General features: G+C 40.9%; 1 protein-coding gene across 1 annotated transcript in view; it reads right to left on the bottom strand.

Moving 5' to 3' along the window:
• Nucleotides 1–21579, bottom strand: part of LOC149167456 (thyroid adenoma-associated-like protein) — a 142911-nt gene that overhangs the window by 3849 nt on the left and 117483 nt on the right. Inside the window, 2 exon segments of the mRNA XM_089432996.1 lie at nt 572–884; nt 987–1201. Coding sequence (XP_089289122.1) covers nt 572–884; nt 987–1201 — 528 coding nt within the window.

Consider the following 21579-nt stretch of genomic DNA (forward strand, 5'->3'; position numbering starts at 1 on the left):
CCTCGGTTTGCTCTTAATCGGGATTATCGGTTACTTATGATGGGTGGTTCGGAATTGTAGCAGTACCTTCAAAAGCATTTCCCTAACACATGCTATAAACAATAAAATATTCCTCATATAAATTATAATGTATTTAAAGCAGACAAATTTCAAATGAGTATACCCAATGCTAGACAAAATATGCAACAAATTACAGAAGAATAAATATATAAAAGTAAAAATAATTCGGGTGGCAAAGTGTAGTAGATTAGATAGCAAAGCTAGAGTCCTGAACATATAAAACATAGAAACTCAAATGGTTATAATAAGCTATGGAAGAAGAGAATCAGTTGAAACACAAAGAACCTAGATGCCCCTGGTTTGCTATTAAACATGATTATCAGACACTTCTGATGGGTGGTTCGGAATTTCAGCAGTACCTTCGAAAGCATGTCCCTAACACATACTATAAACATTCCTCATATAATATATTTAAAGCAGTCAAACTTCAAATTATCTGAGCTACACTAGTAATTTTTTCTGATCCAAAGAGTTTCCTCACTCCAGCTTGTTAGAATATAAGACGATGTACCTGTGGAAGAATTCAAACCCAGTCATGGCACGCCGTGCTGATTCTCGTTTGTGCACATTTAGAAACCCAATCATACGATGGACCAAAGCAGTGAAGGCAAGAGTGGCACTGTTTCGAACCTCCCAATAATGACAAGAGAATGAAAGTATTGCCGTTATAAGTGCCTCTGCACAGAAGCCTGAAGTATCTGTTGACAGGTTTGTGTCATGGAAAGCAACTTTCAGGACATTAAATGCATGTACTGTGGGTACCACACCTTCATCTCGTTGTTTAGACAGTGATTTGGATCCATCAACCTCCATACATCTAGTGTCTGATGGAAATAGAAAAGGTACAGGCGCTAGAGTCAGTAATTTGCTTTCCTCATCCAAGCTTAGAATATCATTTTCCAGAAAACGACTTCCACTAAGAGCACCTGATTTCAACAAAAAGGACTTTGCAATATCAATGAGCCACCTCAATGCTGAAGGAAGAAGCTTCTTGGGTGTGCCTTCTGGCTCAGCAAGGAAAAGTGCAATAAATGCAGCTGGTATTCCAGCACTTCTCCTCAACAGGTCATCTACAGTTTGACCCTTTGCAATTGTCCTTTGCATAAGCTGTTTCATCCATGATTCCGGCATCTGGTTTATCCTGAAATTTATCATGCAAGAGCACTGTCATATGGAAATTTAGACCAATAATTTTGTTTCAGCAGAACAACATTTTTCAGCATGATTTTCAAGGTAATAGATTAATTTTCAACTTTAATACAATGCACTTCAACAAGTAAATTACCAAAAGAGCATTTATCTTCAGTAATCAATAATAAAAAATAAGAAATCCACAAAACAAAAAGGAGACAAGTTTCATTCACAGTTAGACACAGTGTTGCAGGGGAGCGCCCCGCCCCCCGATCCCGCTCCCAATCCGCGCTCCGGGCGGGAGCGACTCAAGAGTGGGTCGGGAGCGCGCTCCCTATAAAAAAAAATGCTCCCTGCCTTTTCGGGATCATTTTCAGGAGCGTTTAGCCTTTTTTGCAATTTTTTTTGCAGTGATGTTCCAAATGCAATTTTTTTTCAAAAAAACAAATAAGTTTTGAGTGGGGCACTTAATGATCAAGCCTATGGCCCTAGTATTGATATGCGATTCATGGTAATGTTTAAAAATAGTGACATTCTCCTTAATCTTCATTTTCATCCTTTTACTTAAATTTTTAACATTCTCCTTAATCTTCATTTTCATCATTTTACTTAAATTTTTAACATTACCATGAAATGACTCAGGATGTTTGAGAGTGGTTCTGACCTCATTGGATTTCATATGGAGAAAGTAGAATTTTAGATTTCATTCAAAATCCAGCAGACTTATCAGTTTTTCAGGATTTCAGGATTGCAATGTTTCCATTGAATTTTGTCATGTATTAGGGTATGGAACTCATATTTAATCAAGAGCACCAATCCCTCTATGTACCTTGATGTTAGTGACATTGGTTGTCGAACTCCTCTATCATGACCCTCCTAAAAATGTACGCATCACTCAAACAAAATCTTGACTTAGACATGATATGCTTTTTCTATATTATGTTAATGCTTAGAGGGTGATATTAATGACAAAGATCCCTATACAGATACAGAGGTAATGACAAAGATACCTCTGGATATTAATGTTTAGAGGGTGATATTAATGACAAAGATCCTGATTTTCCAACAAGACTAAAAAAATAGACATTTCTCGTGGTGGCAAGAGGCCCAAGCATGAGCAATAGATAATAGATTTACTTGTCTTTTCTAGTTTCTAGTAGTTTTTATAACTATTGACTCTTTCATATTTATTATGATATTTTTTTAAACAATATATGATAATTTAAGTTTGAAGTTATAATTATAACTCATTAGTAATGAATTATGAATATGATGCTTCATGAAAGTTGAAAGTTGTTTCATTTCATTTTATAACATTTCATTTCATGTTAGATATTATTTGTTGTAATGGTTACACTTAGCTTACAAGTACAACTTTGGTGATCAATGATGATAAATGATATATATTGAATTTTGAAAGCTTGAAACTTTAAGATTGATAAATCACGAGACTCAATCTGTTGTATGTTACTATGTTACTAACTTGTGGACGTGGTTGATGAAGATTAAACTTCTAGATGATTGTTGTTATGTGGTTCAATCTATGTTTTTTTATGTTTTTTATATCTAATTCATAATTCTACATGTTTTTGTTGACATATATGTATCAAAATATTAAAAAATTAAAAATAAAAAAAAATAAATAAATAAAAAATATATATATATATATAGATTATATAAAAAACGCTCCGGGATTCGCTCCCAAACTGGGAGCTTTTGAAAATGTCGCTCCCGCACCCATTTTCACTCCCGCTCCCAAGTAACACTGGTAAGACATGTTCTCCATTTTAACAAACTTTCATGTGTGTGTATGTACATATCATTTTTACAACCCAGGAGGATAGCTCGTTTGGTCCAACCCTTTCCACTAAGGTGTAACAATCAGGAAGGTTGTGTGATCCATTCCCACCGAATCCCACAAGGTTACCAGCTGCTATTGCAGCTGCACGCTGCACTCCATCCAAAAAACCGGGGAAAAGTTGGAGAGGGGGAGAATCTGCATGACACTAGCAAGGTACCAACTTCCTCATTCTGAATGCTTTTTCAACCCACTTGAGAATAACCATGAATCAGAGAAGAAAATTCATGCATGGAGGTGGTGTAACCAAAAGAAACCCTAAGATTCGTATGACTTCCTTCTTTAAATCATTGGTGGAGATTACAGAATCTTCACGACGATCTATAGCCCCAATTCCGGCTGTTGCAGACCACTTTGCATTTAGAGGCACCCCAACCGCACTGAACATCCATCGAACCAGCGCCTCTTTTCATCAATTTTTCCAGCCACGAAAATAAATAGTTTCTACGCCACAACTAAAGTCAAGTTTGAGAGGGTGGAGAGATATTTTTCCCAGAAAAAGATATATATATATATATATATATATCATCTTTTTATTTGTATGTGTGTGTTTTTTTACACTTCATCATTTTCATTTACTAATGAAGGACATATGGAAAATCTATTGTAATTAGATGTCCCTATAGACCTGAGCAAAAAACTATACAAAGCCTGCAGATACCATTATTTATATTACTATATGCAAGCATCACTGCCATTTTAGTGTCATACAGTATAAATCTTGCAAGTTGCAACCATGAAATATTTGGAAAAGGTGGCAATATATGTATAAATTCAGTTTCTCAACATAAACAATGCATGCTTGGTTTTTAAAGAGATTAATAAAGACTCTCTGTATACTTAAGGGAGTATGTCTTATTGGTCAAACCTAGTTTATAGTGAAAAACAAGACTCTTCTGAGAATGAGCATAGTTAAAGGAAGGACCTTGAGTGTAGCCCAGGAAAGGACTTAGACCATTGTTCAAAGCACAACATGTTACTTACTACTTACCTGAGATTGTTCGCATAAAGGATAACCTAATTTTGCTATCTGAGATAAGGAATCACCTTATCTTACTTTAATGAAGATGCATTTGCTATACTTAGGTAATTTTTTCCTTTATTTATGCTCAGATGAAAGCTGCTACATTGAGCCAGCTTGGACAACAGAGCCAACTGAACCATTAGTAATACGATATGAAAGGACCTGTGATATCCAAGATGATACATGGAAAGAAATGGATCAGAGACTCGCTAGTTGGCTTTCATATTGTTCCCAGTGAACTGAATCCCACCACTGCATTTAAATGTGCTCTGTCCTGCCACTGCTGAGAAGTTGTGTTGAAGATTACCTGAAGTGCACTTCAGACCTTTACATATCATCTTCAAACAATGCGAAAATTTTTATTCTACCCATATCAATCATTGAGCACATTCCATTCCAGTTCCATCACCCGTGTAAAGGGGCACAATCTAATATGGTTGATGACCAACAGTTTTCATATTAATGACTGGATTGACCACTATCATGACCATCAAGTATAACAGGGGAAATGATAGTATAGCAATGAACGTCAGAACATACTAGGATATATTGTTTTAACAATCCCTATAGTAATTCCATGAACAAACCATTGCAGGATTGGGTTTCTTCTATAGTGAAAATGCCATTAAGCCCGAACTAGTATCCATGGTATGAGAATCAAAATCAGAATCAGGAAGAAATATATATTCCTTGAGATCCTAATTACCATGGTTCCACTGCACCAGAAGAAGTGATTGTGAGGATTCAGGAATGACCATGTTTTAAGTTTTAACAATTATTTAATTAACTTTGACCTTTTGATCCCGAATTGAGTACTTGTCCTTCTCAGCCCTCGGTATAACCCCATCCTTCTATGAAATTCTAATTACTGTTGCAGTTAACTGGTTATTATTCACCTATCAATTTGGACTATTTGTTTTCTGCAAAATACTTGCAGCAAACACTGAATAAAACACTACTGCAACTTCACTGAAAAATAAATAACCACAGGAACTGAGAAAATTATGCGCACACACACAAATAATGGACACCAATATTTTTGGACAAATGTCCCTGGAAAAACCCCAGTGTGGGGAAACCAGTTCTGCAAATGAGTAATTTTATTATTTTCAGTAAATCTTGATGGAGAAAATTATAAAATTGTTTTCCGTAAATTAGCAAACCTCCGGAAAAATATTTTTATCACTTCTGCAAGTAGATTTCTCCTCTAGGAATCAACTCGGTCTCCTCTAAGCAATTCCACTTCCCTCTAGCTTCTGCGCGGCTCACACGTGCGGCCCTGTGACTAGCAAACTCACACTACTGAGGAAATTCTAATCAAGGTCTTTTCTTGCGAAACCTTTTTTGGGTATTGGAGAAAATGTGTTCCTTAGCCTCATAGACACAATTTGATACTCGAACACCTATCTAAGCTACATAAACTAACACTCCCTCTTAGCAAAGAAGGTGTTCTGCATAACACCCAACTTGTGTTTGAAGAAGATGGATCTCGCCTTCCCCAAAGCTTTCGTCAGTATATCTGCTACCTGCCCATCTATGGGTATATACTATAGTTGAACAATTTTGCACAACACACAATTCCTGATGAAGTGGTATCTAATGTCTATATGCTTGGACCTATCATGAAACACCAAATTCTCTGACAACCTGATGCAACTAGGATTGTCACAGTGTATCATTGTCATCTCTATCCTCCGACCAAACAAGGCTACTAGTAGCTTATGAAGTCATATAAGCTTGCATGTAGCCATGCTCGCTGCTATGTACTTCGCCTTTGCAAAACTCAGTTCCACGGACTTTTGCTTCCTATTGTACCAAGAAACAACTCCTGATCCCATGCTAAAGCAGCACCCTGAAGTGCTTTCCGATCCACTGTGTTACCTACTCAGTCTGCATCAATGTATCCAACCAGCGTAACACCATCACCTTGAGCATACCTGATCCCATACTCGATAGTGCTGCATAAATAGTAAATACCTCAGCACACATTTTGTTGTTGTCCAATGCACTCTCTTTGGCTCCACCATGAACTAGTTGAGAGAGTTTACTGCATAGGATATATTCAGCCTGGTGTTGAAAAAATACATGAGAGAACCTATCAACTGCCTATACAAGGTGGGGTCCACATCCTTCTCCCTGGATGCATCTATCTTCCTCCAATTAGTGATCATGGGTGTGGACATGGATCTACAATCCTCCATCCCAAATCTCCTTAGCATCTTGATGCAGTGTTCCCCTCGATGCTTAGAAAATAGTGCATGAGCCCCAAATCCTTCATCTCGAACTCATCTGCAAGATCCCTCCTGCACTCCTCTATGAGCCCCAGTGAACTTATCAAAAATAAGTCGTCCACATATAGGACAAGAATGAGTACATCACCCCCAACCACCAAGTAGTAGAGGTTTGTGTCCACCTCACTCTTCATAAAGCCCATGCCCTACAAGTATTTGTCGATGTGCTCATACCATGCCCTAGGAGCTTGCTTGAATCTATACAAAGCTCTCTTCAACCTGCACACATGGGTCTCCCTGTTGTGTGCCATAAAGCCCTTCGGTTGTTCAACATACCCCTCCTCCAGTTCACCATTCAAGAATGTTGCCTTGACATCCATCTGATGGATCTGCCATCCCATCTGTGATGTTAATGAGATCACGGCTCGTATAGAAGTGTACCTGGCCACAGAAGAAAATGTGTCCCCATAATCTATTCCCTCATTCTAAGGGAACTCTTTGGCCACAAACCTAGCTTTGTATTTCTGAATGTTGCCATCTGCACCGTGCTTGATCTTATCGATGTAGCGTGATCCAACCACTGCCCTGTTTGTCAATCTGGGTATAACCTCCCACACCATTCTGCATTATTGAGGAATACTCCTCAACCATAGGATCTCGCCACACCTATTGTTGTGCGACCTCCTGATAGCTGGAAGGTTGGCTATCTACCAACGAATGACCAAAACCATGTAGCCAACGTACCTCTCTGGTTGTCTCCACTCTCTCTTGCCTGTCCTAGGAGTCCCCACAAACTCCCGAGCATCCTTGAGTGTTTGCTGAACCTCCCAGTTCCTCCTACCAACAAAGGAGTTAGGAATATCCACATTTATATCCTTTTGATGCATCTCCTTGATTTGTTGCATCTGTTGTTCCATGTGAAAATTTCTGAATAGAAATTCTACTGCAGCAACTGATTTATTTCACCTACTTATTATTCACAATAAGTTATTTACGAAATCCCCTCAACAAATATTAAAATAAATTCTATTGCAGTTATCACACAATTACCCGGAGAAAAATACATGGACAAGAACCAATCACATCAACACAGTTGTTTTTGGACAATTGTCACCGGAAAAACCCAATGTGGGAAAACCGGTGCAGCAGATGAGGGTTTTATTAATCTTCAGCAGCAATTGATTTTACAAGGAATGGTTTTATAGAGAAACTGAAAGAAAACACCTGAGACTTTCCCTTTTGTTAAATTTTGGTATGTTCTATGCTTAAGAGCAATTTACTTCAAAAAAATTTATTAGCCCAATATCAATTTCCAGATTAGCAATCACATCATCATCATAGTAAAATGCAGATAGAACATAAACATAAACAGTAGAAGACAAGAGGACACAAGATGTGGCACTAGCCAGGGACAAACCCCAATGTGGGGAAACCCTTGATCAATTCTTCTTATATTCTTCACTTGTTCAACAAAGAGAGAGAAAGTACAAATATACAAAATTGATAGTTATGACAGTAGTAGAAAAGTCTGGACCAGAGAAGACAATGCTGGTCACACAGGACAGAATCTTCCTCTGAAGATCATTCATATGGTATCAACGGGATGTTCAGCAAACTGAGCCAATCAGGGTCAAACCTTGACCCAAAACATCTCCCAGAACTCTGATGCCTTCTGCTGCACTAGCTGTCACTGCTTCAGCAGTTAGGGCACCAAACATTACTGCAACAGTCATCAAAACAGCCTTTAATCTCAGCAGTATTAAGTCACAAGACAGCTCCTAGATTATGCTGATGATCTGGGCATATATAAGCCTTCAAACACACATACGCAATACTTGACTGTGGTGTTATGGCCTGCGGCCTAACACAGTCTTCCTGTAGCTTCCAGGCAGCATGATCTTTATTCCTTGTCCCTCCAACAATACCCCAACAGATCTGGTCTTTATCTCTTCTAACTCAGCCCTCCTACAAGAGGAACACAGCCTCACGCAGTCACAAAGCGATGCCTAAACTGTCTCTTAACCCATGTCTACGAACAGCCTTCTTTCACGCTGTTAACAGAATTATTCTTGTTGCGTTTAGGGCACTTTTTGCTGCGGCCTAGGGTCAGTCAATGGCTGCGTATTATGGCTCCTCAAATCTGCTTGTTAAGACTTCTTTTGTTGTGGATTGAGGGCTTTCTTGACACCGGATTAGGGCTCCTTTATGACCGCATATTAGGGCTTCTAGGAGAGCAAATTTAGGGCCTCCCTTTAAGTGTAGATTAGAGCCTCCTTTGCTGCGTATAAGAGCTTCTTTGTACACGGATTGGAGCTCCTCTTGTTAGCGTATTAGAGCCTTCTTCAACTGTGGATATAGGCTTCCTCTAGACAACATATAGGAGCCTTCCTTTAGACTGCCGCTAGGGCACATCTGAACTGCAGCTAGGGCTTCTCCCTTAGTCTCCTCTTCACCTGCAGCTAGGGCTTCTCCCTCTTGACCTCTCTTGCCACCAAACCCAAACGAGTGGAGAGAGATCATGAGAGAAGTGTGTGTAACAAATGACTTGAGGCCTCCTCTATTTATAATGCCACGTTGAGGTTGAGCTGGGGTAATTTGCTTGTTGGCCGACCTTGACAAATTGTCAAATAATACAAATAAATTCATATTTCCATAAATACATGTCGGAATCAGATGATCTTTAGATCAATCCTACACCTCTCGAAGAGAGGAATCCAAGAAAAATATCAACTGCCATAAATAAGATGACCCACATGGAGTTTGGCCCTAGTTGCCAATTTTAACACTCCCTCTCAACTAGGGAGAACTCCATTTGCTAATTCATCTATCAGTCTGTACTATCTCTGCCATCAATGCAATTCCCTACACTGCTCTACTCTGCTCTACTTTGTTGAACTATGAAGAAGAAGAAGTGACCGAGAAGGTATCATACCATTCTCTACTGACTCGAAATCAGTCCCAAATAGAGAGTGTCTCATACCACTCTTACTGATCCGAAATCAGTTCCAAATAAAAAGAGTGTCTCATACCACTCTTACTGATCCGAAATCAGTTCCAAATAAAGAGAGTGTCTCATACCACTCTTACTGATCTGAAATCAGTTCCAAAATGATCCCAGATCAATATCATCCTAGCATAGGGAGTACAGGTAACAGTAATACACGATGCGTCCATCGGTAGTACTATGGTCCCTATCCTCATTTCCCTACTCATTGGCCAGATGAGAGGTACTTCCCATGAGTCCAAGACAGCATGGGTAGGATGTCTGAGAAGGAGAAGGATGAACCACTCATCCTGCCTACATGTCCCCATGGGGTATCCCAGGGGAAGGTTGAATCACTCACCCTGTACACAACAAATCACTATGGGAAGGCTGAACCACTCACCCTATGATTGTGTCTCAGCAAGAAAAGGATGAACCACTCATCCTGCCTACATAGCAGACCACTAGGGGAAGGCTAACCCACTCACCCTATGGTTGCTCATCGCTCCAAGAAGTACCCCAAGCCCCCCAGAGCTCCCAGAGCTCAATATCCATATAATACAGGATCCTCAGGAGAAGGTCTCTCCACGAATCCTAGTCGTTCTCGGAAAGTAAAGAATTTGACCTTTCCTTGGGGCTTCGTCAGAATAACAGTGACCTGCTCATCAGTCCCAATGTGATGGAGCCTTATTACTCCTCACTGTACCATATCCCGAATAAAATGGCACCCGGTGACTGTGCAGGGAGCAATCATGAAATACGAGATTCCTTGATAATTGAATCCCACTCTGATTGTCACAGAGGATCACGGTGGTATCCAACACATCTCCAAACAGCTCACTAAAGAGCTTCCCCAACCAGACAACTTCACACGAGGTCGTACTCGCAGCTATGTATCTGGCCTCAGTGGTGCTCAAAGCAACTGACTTCTGCTTCCTGCTCATCCAGGATATCGAAGCAGAATCCAAAGAGAAACAACACTCAGAAGTGATTTGCGATCCACCATACTTCCTGCCCAATCAGTATCAGAATAACCATGCAGCCTCATAGCTCCGACGGTGTATCTCAGTGCATGAGAGATTGTGCCCCGAAGATATCTCAGAAGATTTTTGGCACCAATCCAATGTGGGTGATGAGGCTCAGCCATATGTTGGCTCAACATGCTAACTGCAAAACATATATCCGGACAGGAGTTCACCAAGAACATCAATGCTACTATGAGTTGCCAAAACTCAGAGGAATTTCCCAATTCAAGTTTGGCAGCACTACCACATAACTTCTTAAAGTTAAGCTCAATCAAGGTAGTCACAAGCTTGCAGTCCACCATTCCAAATTCGGAATCCAACTCCCTCCTACGTTTGTAAATGAGAGGGTCTGCACTTGTCAAAAAGAGGTCGTCCACATAAAGCACCAGTATGAGAGGTCTATCATCCACAACCTTAAGGCAAAGGTTTGGATCAGCTTCACTCCTAGTGAATCTCAGCTTCATCAGATAGTTGTCAATCCTCTCACACCAAGCTCGGGGTGCTTGCTTCAAACCATAGAGAGCTTTCTTCAACCTACAAATATGAGATTCTTGATCATGAACCTCAAACCCCTCGGGTTGTTCCACATCTGTGGTCTTGTTATTACTTGTAAGTTTTCCCTCGATACATCCCAGACATATACCTTCATGCTCTTCTTTGAACTCAGGCATCCCTATCACCATATGTCTTACATTGGGTAGGGCCTTACAATGAAGATAGGCAGACCTCTGGTGCCATTGAAGAGATGTGTCACACGACATGGTCCCCAATGGACTTCCTGCAACTTGATACAAAGTGCCAACCCTGAACCCAAGAGTAAAAGAATCTTTAAAAAAAATTCCAAACACATACCTTTCCATAGATGAATGCCACCTTGTAACCTTTGTCTTCCATTGCCAAAATGGACACCAGGTTCTTCTTGAGACCAGGTACATAAAGAACTTCTTGTAAATGAATCGTGGTACTCTGATTCAATTGAAGAGTAACATTTCCTACACCCTTTACGGGATAGGTGACATCGTCTCCAAGAATAATCTCCAAGTTTGTTTCCTTCTCTATCAGATTAGAGAGAGCGTCCTTGAATCTGGTTAAGTGCCTTGGAGCACCACTATCAATAAGCCAATTTCCCAAAGAGTCTGGAGGAGAGGTAGTGGAGAGGGTCATTATAAGATAGTACTCCTTTTGCTTATCAGAAACAACATTTGATTCTTCATACCTGAAGTTCCTAGCTTTCTTGGAGGATCGACCTTGATGTCCTGCATTCCTTTTTCCTCTGCCATTGTACCGATCATTCCTTTGATCATTGTTGTTGAAGTTGCCCCTGGAATGATTGTGATCATCATGATGTTATGTGTCCCTTCTATTTGGACAATCCCTTGCATAGTGGCCAAACTTATTGCAAGCAAAGTTTCTACATTTCCTTCCACCCTTAGATCTGGCATTTCCATTGAAGTGACCTTTAGACCCTGCAGTGTTTCTCCTTTTGGCATGAGCAGAGAAAGCAGTAGGGTTACTTCTATTAGAGGGCATCTCTTGTTCCACCATTTTGGTTTCTTCTTGAATGCATCTTGACATCAATTCGTCAAACCCTGGAATTCGATCATTATTGAGAATAGTGGTTCTAAATATATACCACTCGGGTGGGAGCCCTCCAAGGGTAGTGATAGTAAGTTCCCTATCAAGAATGACTTCTCCAATCGATAGAAGATCATTCTTGATCTCAGTGATCCTTAAGAAGTAGGATTGAATATCCTTGTCCTTGCCCTTCTTAATATCCTTCAACTTATTTTTGAGGAACAAAATTTGATTTGCATCACTAACCTTGAACATGCTTACCAATCTGTCGTAGATCTCCTTGGAGGTGTTCAAATCAGAGATGTAGGCCACCAAATGCTTGTCAATGGAATCTCTAATAATTTTCTTCGCTTTGACTTCACCCTTGGTGTACTTGTTCTTTGTAGCAGCTGGTGCATTTGATGGAGGCTCGGGGATTTTACCCTTCACATAATCCACCACTTCTTGTTCTTCCAATGTCAGATCAAGAGACATCTTCCATCCGTGATAGTCGGACTTTCCACGGAGCTTGTCTTTAGCCGGGAAGTGGGATGAGGAACCCATTGAGCCTTTTGTCCTTTCCAACTGTCTTCGGTGATTGCTCTTTCACTTGCTTGGGCTTTGTCTTCGCCTCACCTCTCATACCATGTTAAATTTTGGTATGTTCTATGCTTAAGGGCAATTTACTTCAAAAAAAATTATTAGCCCAATATCAATTTCCATATTAGCACTCACATCATCATCATAGTAAAATGCAAATAGAACATAAACATAAACAGTAGAAGACAAGCAAAGACAAGAGGACACAAGATGTGGCACGAGCTAGGGACAAACCCCAATGTGGGGAAACCCTTGATCAATTCTTCTTATATTCTTCAATAGTTCAGCAAAGAGAGAGATAATACAAATATACAAAACTGATAGTTATGGCAGCAGTAGAAAAGTCTGGACCAGAGAAGACAATGTTGGTCACACAGGACAGAATCTTCCTCTGAAGATCATTCATATGGTATCAACGGGATGTTTAGCAAACTGAGACAATCAGGGTCAAACCTTGACCCAAAACATCTCCCAGAACTCTAATGCCTTTTGTTGCACTATCCGTCACTGCTTCAGCGGTTAGGGCACCAAACATTACTACAACAATCCTCCAAAAGTCATCAAAACAACCTTTAATCTCAGCAGTATTAACTCACAAGACAGCACCTAGATTATGTTGATGATCTAGGCATATATATTCAAACACCCATACGCAATACTTGACTGTGGTGTTATGGCCTGCGACCTAACATAGTCTTCCTGTAGCTTCCCTTCCAGGCAGCATGATTTTTATTCCTTGTCCCTCCAACGATACCCCAACAGATCTGGTCTTTATCTCCTCTAACTCAGCCCTCCTACAAGAGGAACACAGCCTCACGCAGTCACAAAGCGATGCCTAAATTGTCCCTTAATCCATGCCTAGGAACATCCTTCTTTCACGTTGTTGACAGAATTATTCTTGTTGCATTTTGGGCACTTTTTGTTGCAGCCTAGGGTCAGTCAATGGTTGCGTATTATGGCTCCTCAAATCTGCTTGTTAAGACTTCTTTTGCTGCGAATTGAGGGCTTTCTTGACACCGGATTAGGGCTCCTTTATGACTGTGTATTAGGGCTTCTAGGACAGCGGATTTAGGGCCTCCCTTTAAGTGTAGATTAGAGCCTCCTCTGCTGCGTATAAGAGCTTCTTTGTACAGCGGATTGGAGCTCCTCTTGTTAGTGTATTAGAGCCTTCTTCAACTGCTGATATAGGCTTCCTCTAGACAGCGTATAGGAGCCTTCCTTTAGACTGCAGCTAGGGCACATCTAAACTGCGACTGGGCTTCTCCCTTAGTCTCCTCTTCACCTGCGACTAGGGCTTCTCCCTCTTGACCTCTCTTGCCACCAAACCCAAACGGGTGGAGAGAGATCATGAGAGAAGTGTGTGTAACAAATGACTTGAGGCCTCCTTTATTTATAATGCCACGTTGAGGTAGCGCTGGGGTAATTTGCTCGCTGGTCGACCTTGACAAATTATCAAATAATACAAATAAATTCATATCTCCGTAAATACATGTCAAAATCGGATGATCTTTAGATCAATCCTACACCTCTCGAAGAGAGGAATCCAAGAAAAATATCAGCTACCATAAATAAAATGACCCACATGGAGTTTGGACCTAGTTTCCAATTTTAACACCTTTGAGACTTTCTGACACTTTGGAGACCCTGCGTCACCTCTGCGTCACTCTGCGTGGCTCTACGTCCCTCTGTGTCAGCCTGCGTGGGGGCTACGTCTCTCCTCTGGACTGCGTATCTCTCTGCACTATCTCCCATTGTCCTTGCGTCACCTCCTCCTCAGTCACTGCCTGCTGTTGATGCCCTCCTCTTCCTCCACCCTGCAACTCTCCCTCTGATATCGATCTCGTTTACTTGAGAATTGATTTTCTTAGAGATACTGAGTATCTGTCGGTGTGTCTACAAATGATCCTCAAATCTTGTCTTATACTTTTCCTGTTGATGAATCAACGATCGAAATTAAGTCTCTAATCAACGACTAAGATTAAAACAGACTTGATCCTCGTCTCTTAGGAGCTTCTCACCCTTATCTTTATTAATACCCATTAATATTTTTATTTTCCTAAGTTTAGACTTAGGAACCCATTAAAAATATTAATTATTTTAATAGCTCTTCATCCAGGTGGAATTTCTCAAACGATTTCTAGGTTTTGGAGATCTCATGTGCCTTAGCCTCTCCTCCAAATTTCAAGGCTAAAGCACATCCGATGCTACCAAAAATCAACACTCCCTCTTAGCGAGGAATGTGCTCTAGCAATGCTTCACTATAGAAACATCACACTGATCTTCCGCATCGGTACCTGTGTTGATGCTTGGCCTGCTGCCTCACATCCCCTGCACTGCTGCTTCCTGTACTGCTGCCCATGACACTGCCACTGTTGCATATGTACTGTAGCTCCCTCTCAACATGCTACATCATGCTGCCCATAGCACTGCCACTGCTAACTGTTGCACTGCAACTCCTGACACTTATCCATTTCTGCTACTGAAATGGATTCTTTACCATCCCCATCTTCTCCCTGAAATAAACAAACTTTGTTCTTCCTAGCACCTTGGTGAGGATGTCTACCACACGTTCTCCTGTAGGAGTGTACATCAACTGTATTGCTCCTCATTAGACACAGTGTCTGACAAAGTGACACCTGATATCAATGTGCTTCGACCGATCATGAAATATTGGATTCTCATAGAGCTTGATGCAACTCTGATTATCACACGTGATCCTAGTCGCTTCCATCCTTCTCCTGAATAGATTCACAAGCAATTTCCTAAGCCATATGGCTTCGCACGAAGTTGTGCTAGCTGCCATATATTTTGCTTCAACTGAGCTCAAAGCCACGGATTTTTGTTTCCTACTACACCAAGAGGTCATTCCTGATCCAATGTTAAAATAGTACCTAGTTGTACTTTTCCAATCTACTGAACTTCCAGCCCAATCTGCGTCAGTGAACCCACTCAGCCTGATGTCATTGCCTCTGGTGTACAATAGTCCATGCTCGACTATTTCTTGTATATACTTGAGAACATGTTTGGTTGTTGCCCAATGCGCCCTTGTAGGTTCCACCATGAACTGACTAAGGGTGTGACCAGATACATCAGGGACCCTACAAGTTGCCTGTACAAGGTGGGATCAACGTCTTTATCTTCTGATGCATTAATCTTCTTCCAGTTGGTGATAATTAGAGTAGCCATAGGTCTACAGTCCTGCATCCTGAATCTCTTCAAGAGCTTTGTAGCATATCTCCCTTGTCCAAAGAAGATGTCACCCTTCTGCTGCCAAACTTCCAACCCCAAGAAATAATGCATCTGTCCCAAATCCTTCATGTCGAATTTTGTGGCTAGGTTCTTCTTATAGTCGTTGATGAGCCTGGATGATCCTGTCAGGAAGAGATCATCCACATATAACACTAGGATTAGAGGCTCATTCTCTACAACAAGTATTAGGGTCTATGTCACTCTTGACGAACCCCATCTTCCACAAGTAGCCATCAATTCGACCATACCATGCTCTAGGTGCATGTTTAAGCCCATACAAGGCTTTCTTTAATCTGCGTACATGAGATTTCTTCTCATGTGTCTCAAAACCTTCTGGCTGTTCAATGTATACTTCCTCTTCTATTACCCCATTCAAGAATGTCGTCTTGGCATCCATCTGATGAATCTCCCACCCCATCTGTGCTGCAAGAGATATCATGATTCTAATAGAAATATACTTGGCTACTAGGGCGAAGGTTTCTTCGTAGTCTATCCCTTCTTTCTGATCATACCCCTTAGCCACAAACTTGGCTTTGTATTTCTTCACACTATCATCTACAGCATATTTAACCTTGTAGATCCATCTCGAACCTACCATTGACCTGTCCTGAGGCCTAAGTACCACTTCCCAAACATCATTGACCATTATAGAGTTGTATTCCTCCACCATAGCATCTACCCATACTTGATGTTGAACAGCCTCCTGAAAACTAGAAGGTTCCCCAACCTGAGCTACTAAGGCCTGGTATCTATCTGGCTGTCTTCACTCCCTTTTATTATTCCTGGGTGCACCAATGAAGTCCTCTACATCTCATAGAATCTGTCGGAGTTCCTGCCTCGTTCTTCCACTGGTAGTAGGCACATCTATCAACTCTTCCTCTTCCTGAAATACCAATTGTTCTGAAGCTTTGTCTTCAAGAGAATTTCTGGTACTAGTTTTTGCTGGTCAGAGTGGTTTGACCAATGGCTCGTCTTTCGACTGCTCCTAGGAAGGCATTTCTCGGGATTTCCTGAAAGTTATGTCCTCCGTGAACTTTACATCCCGCTGAACTACTACCTTCGTACTCCCTGGATGATAGAATCTATATGCCTTAACATTCTCACTATATCCCACAAGGTATCCTTTCCAAGCAGTTTGATCTAATATCTTTTTCTTTTCTTCAGGTATATGGGAATACGCTAAACTCCCAAATATCCTGAAATCACTGGCTTCAGGTGTCTTCCCTGTGAAGACCTTCTCCGGAGTGATTTTTCCCAATGCCCTGTGTGGAGTTCTGTTCTGGGCATAAACTGTCGTGTTGCATGCTTCTGCGCACAGGAATTTAGGCATATCTTGATCAATACAGCATTGCCTTAGTTGCTTCCACAATAGTCCTGTTTTTCCTTTCTGCTACTCCATTCTGCTCCGAATTGTAGGGAGTTGTCCACTCTCTTCTGATGCCTTCCTTAGCGCAAAAATCGGTGAAGTCCTTGTCAACATACTCTCCACCATTGTCTGAGCACAACACTTTTATCTTCTTTCCTGTCAGATTCTCCACTAGAGCCTTGAACTCTTTGAATCGACCAAAAACCTCATCCTTGATTTTCAGAAAGTAGATCCAAGTCTTTCTGGAATGATCATCGATGAAGGTGACGAAATATTCAGCACCACTAAGAGCTTTTGTGGACATCGGTCCACAGATATCTGAGTGTATCAATCCTAGCACACTCTTAGCCCTATTGTTACTTCTGGAAAACGCTGCTTTGGCATACTTGCCCAGAGCGCACCCTCTACATACATCATCTTGTTCGGTACTTAGTTCTGGAACTCCTGATACTGTTTTCCTGAGAATTCTCAGAGCCCCATGTTGTAAGTGTCCCATCCTCCTGTGCCATAGTTCATTCAAATCTTTGTCTCCATTACTGCCTATCAGTTCCATTGGTGATTCTAGCTGCAACCTGTACAACCTGTTACTTCTAATTCCAATATGGGCCTTCTTTTTCCAACTCGGGTGTTTGACATATACTTTCTCCTTAATAAAGAAAATGTCATAGCCCTTGTTTTGAAGTTGAGATACGAAGAGTAAGTTCAACCCCAATCCCAGCACATGCAACACATTGGTCGCTCGAAGCTGCTCTCCTGCGTCGGTTTGAAAGGCTACAGTACCTCTTCCTCCTCGAGTACACTTTGCCTTATTTCCCATGGCGATCTGAAAATTCACTCTTTCTTCCCGATAATCCGAAAAACATTCTCTGATTCCTGTCATATGCCAGGAAGCTCCACTGTCTATATACCAAACTTCAGAGGAGGCGGAGCTTGCTAAGCAAGCGACTTCTTCTTCCAATCTAGAAGCTAACATAGAATAATCGTAATTCATGTCCCTTGTGCATTCTTCTGGAAATCTGCGTGAGTCCCCTTGAGTGGATGCCTCTGCATCATGCTCTTGACCCATAGTTGATTTTCCTCTCCTAATGCTGAATCTCTGCTCTGATACCATGTGAAAATTTCTACACTGAAATTTTACTGCAATAACTAATTTATTTCACCTACTTATTATTCACAATAAGTTATTTACGAAATCCCTTCAGCGAATATTAAAATTAATTCTATTGCAGTTATCACACAATTACCCAGAGAAAAATACATGCACAAGAACCAATCACATCAACTCAGTTGTGTTTGGACAATTGTCCTCGGAAAAACCCAATGCGGGAAAACCAATGCAGCAGATGAGAGTTTTATTAATCTTCAACAGCAATTGCTTTTACAAGGAATGATTTTACAGAGAAACTAAAAGAAAACACCTGAGACTTTCCCTTTGATATTTTATGACACTTTGGAGACCTTGCCCCCACTCCTACGTCACCTCGACGTCACTCTGCATGGCTCTGAGTGGCTCTGCGTCCCTTTGCATTAGCCTGCGTGGGGGCTATGTCTCTCCTCTGGACTGTGTCTCTCTCTACGTTATCTCCCACTGTCCCTGTGTCACCTCCTCCTCAGTCATTGCCTGTTGTTGATGCCCTCCTCTTCCTCCACCTTGCAACTCTCCCTCTGAAATTGATCTCCTTTACTTGAGAATCGATTTTCCTAGAGATACTGAGTATCTGTCGGTGTGTCTCCAAATGATCCTCAAGTCTTCTCTTATACTTTTCCTGTTGATGAATCAACGACCGAGATTAAGTCTCTAATCAACGGCTAAGATTAAAACAGACTTGATCCTCGTCTCTTAGAAGCTTCTCACCCTTATCTTTATTAATACCCATTAATATTTTATTTTCCTAAGTTTAGACTTAAGAACCCATTTAAAATATTAATTATTTTAATAACTCCTCATCCAGGTGGAATTTCTCAAAACGATTTCTGGGTTTTGGAGATCTCATGTGCCTTATCCTCTCCTCCAAATTTCAAGGCTAGAGCACATCCGATGCTACCAAAAATCAACACACCATGCTCTCCGAGCTCTTAGGAACACCCGAACCTGAGCTAGTGCCCGTACTAGTAACTCTACTCATGCTTTGTTGCCCTTGATCCTGTTGCTCAAGTCTAGGAGCTTATGTTGGCTGCTCACTCTAATATTCAACTCCTCGTAATTATCTGGACCTCTTGTATGCCTTGTCCTCCATGAATCTGACATCCCACTTGACTATAATCTTCCTAGCCCCTGGGATGAAGATCTTGTATGCCTTAGAGCTTTTGTTGTATCCAACGAAGTAACATCATTCTGCAATCTAATCCAGCTTCAAATGTGTCTAGGCAGCCAAATATCCTAAAGTGACAGACATCTGGTTTCTTCCTCGTGAATGCCTCCTCGAGTATCATCTTGCCAAGCACTGTATGTGGGACCTGGTTCAGAATATAAACTGTCATACTGCATGCCTCTACCCATAAATAACATGGGAGATCCTGGTCATATAGCATCACTCTCGCTGCCTCCGAAATAGAGCGGTTCTTCCTCTCAGGAACCCCATTATGTTGCGGGTTGTAAGGAACCATCCACTCTCTCTTGATTCCTACCTTGGTACAAAACTCTTGGAATTCTTTGCTAGTGTACTCACCTCCATTATCTGACCGAAGAGTCTAAATCTTTCTTTCTGTTGCATTCTCCACTAGAGCCTTAAACTCCTAAAAGCGACTGAAGACCTCATCCTTGGTCTTCAAGAAATAGATCCAAGTCTTTCAGGAGAAATCATCGATAAAAGTCACAAAGTACTCGTACCCTTAGAGAGATTTCACTGACATCAACCCACATATATCTGAATGCACTAAGTCAAGAATCCCATGCGACCTGTTGTCACTCCTTGGAAAAGTTTCTTTCGCAAGCTTCCCCGACACACATCCTCTACAAATATCATCGTGCTTTGTGCTCACCTTTGGAACACCTGTCACCGTTTCACAAAGCAACCTCAGCACTCCATGATGAATATGGCCCATTCTCCTATGCCATAACCCCCCCTGGTCTCTCAGACTACTGTTGCAAACTAGTGCCTTAGGAGTGTCCATTTACAACCTGTACAACCGGTCACTCCTCACCCCAATCGCTATAGGTGACCTTCAATCCTTGTGCTTCAACAACACCTTCACCCCTCCAAAGATAACATCATATCCTTTTCCCTGAAGGATGGATATGGAGATCAAATTCATCCCCAAGCCTAGCACATGCAATACATAATGGATAGAAATTGTCTTGCCATTCTCCCTCTGAAATAGAATAGTCCCTCTTGCAATTGGTTTGCACTTGGCTTGTTACCCATCTGAATCTGAAATCTAATCTCCTCCTTATAGCTAGAGAAGTACTCTCTAACTCATGTCATATGGAATAACGCTCCATTGTCTATATACTAGACACCCTGTGAAGTTGAGCTAGACAAGCAAGCTATCAATGTGAATTCCTATTCCATCCTTCTAGAGAGCTCATCTGCATGTGCATCTAATCCCAATCAATGGCTAAGATCATCTTGGCCCCTTCAAGTGACTTTTCCAAAAGTCTCTAGAGTAAAATTGATTTACCCCAATTAATACTGATTAATTAAGCCATTTACCTAAGTTAAACTTAGGAAAATTAATTAACTAGCTAACTAATTCTAAAACAAGGCCTTTCCTTGCGAAACCTTTTCTGGGTATTGGAGAAAATGTGTTCCTTAGCCCCATAGGCACAATTTGAGACTAGAAGACATGTCTGAGCTACATAAACTAACACCTTCTTTCTTAGAAATTGGTTCTACTGGGTATCATACAATCAGTTCCATTGATTTTACAACTAGCAGAAACAGACTAAAAAACTCCTCTCCAATTCTAGTCTGGATAAGGTTTGAGTCCCATTGAGTTACCAACCATGATTGTGGTTGTTGACTGAGCCGCCCTCCATCCAGATATTCCATGGAAGAAAGGGGCAATCCTAGAAGGTTTTCCTTGGAAATATATATATATATATATATATATATATATATATATATATATAATCAGGGCGGCCATAAACAATTATTTTATTAAAAAACAATATATTGAGTGAGCCTTTACACAGACAGAGAAACATGGAGTAATGGGGATCTCCCCCACCTAGGCTGTAGAATATGCCTTTTAGTGCAATAAGCCAACAACACTCATTTCTTGCATGAGTCCACTAATAATCTCATAAGGTGCGAAACTAGTTTCGACATAACACAAATTGCAACAAGGGGTATTTTGAGGGTTGTGTAAGATTTCAATTTTTGGCATTCTTAGTATTTTACCCTGCTTCTCATTTCGTTCAATTTTTCACTTTTTTCAGAGTGATACTAATTGTTCATTTTTAATAGATTTGAGACTTTTGTGATCTGCATTTTGTGTGGTTATGTCTTCCGGAGTCATCGCATTACTGTTTTTTGTATCGATGTTTCGAACCAGC

This window comes from Pinus tabuliformis, chromosome 5_1 (genome assembly GCF_031772625.1).
Source record: "Pinus tabuliformis cultivar Carrire ecotype Pingquan chromosome 5_1, CPIR1, whole genome shotgun sequence".
In the NCBI taxonomy this organism is placed as follows: domain Eukaryota; kingdom Viridiplantae; phylum Streptophyta; class Pinopsida; order Pinales; family Pinaceae; genus Pinus; species Pinus tabuliformis.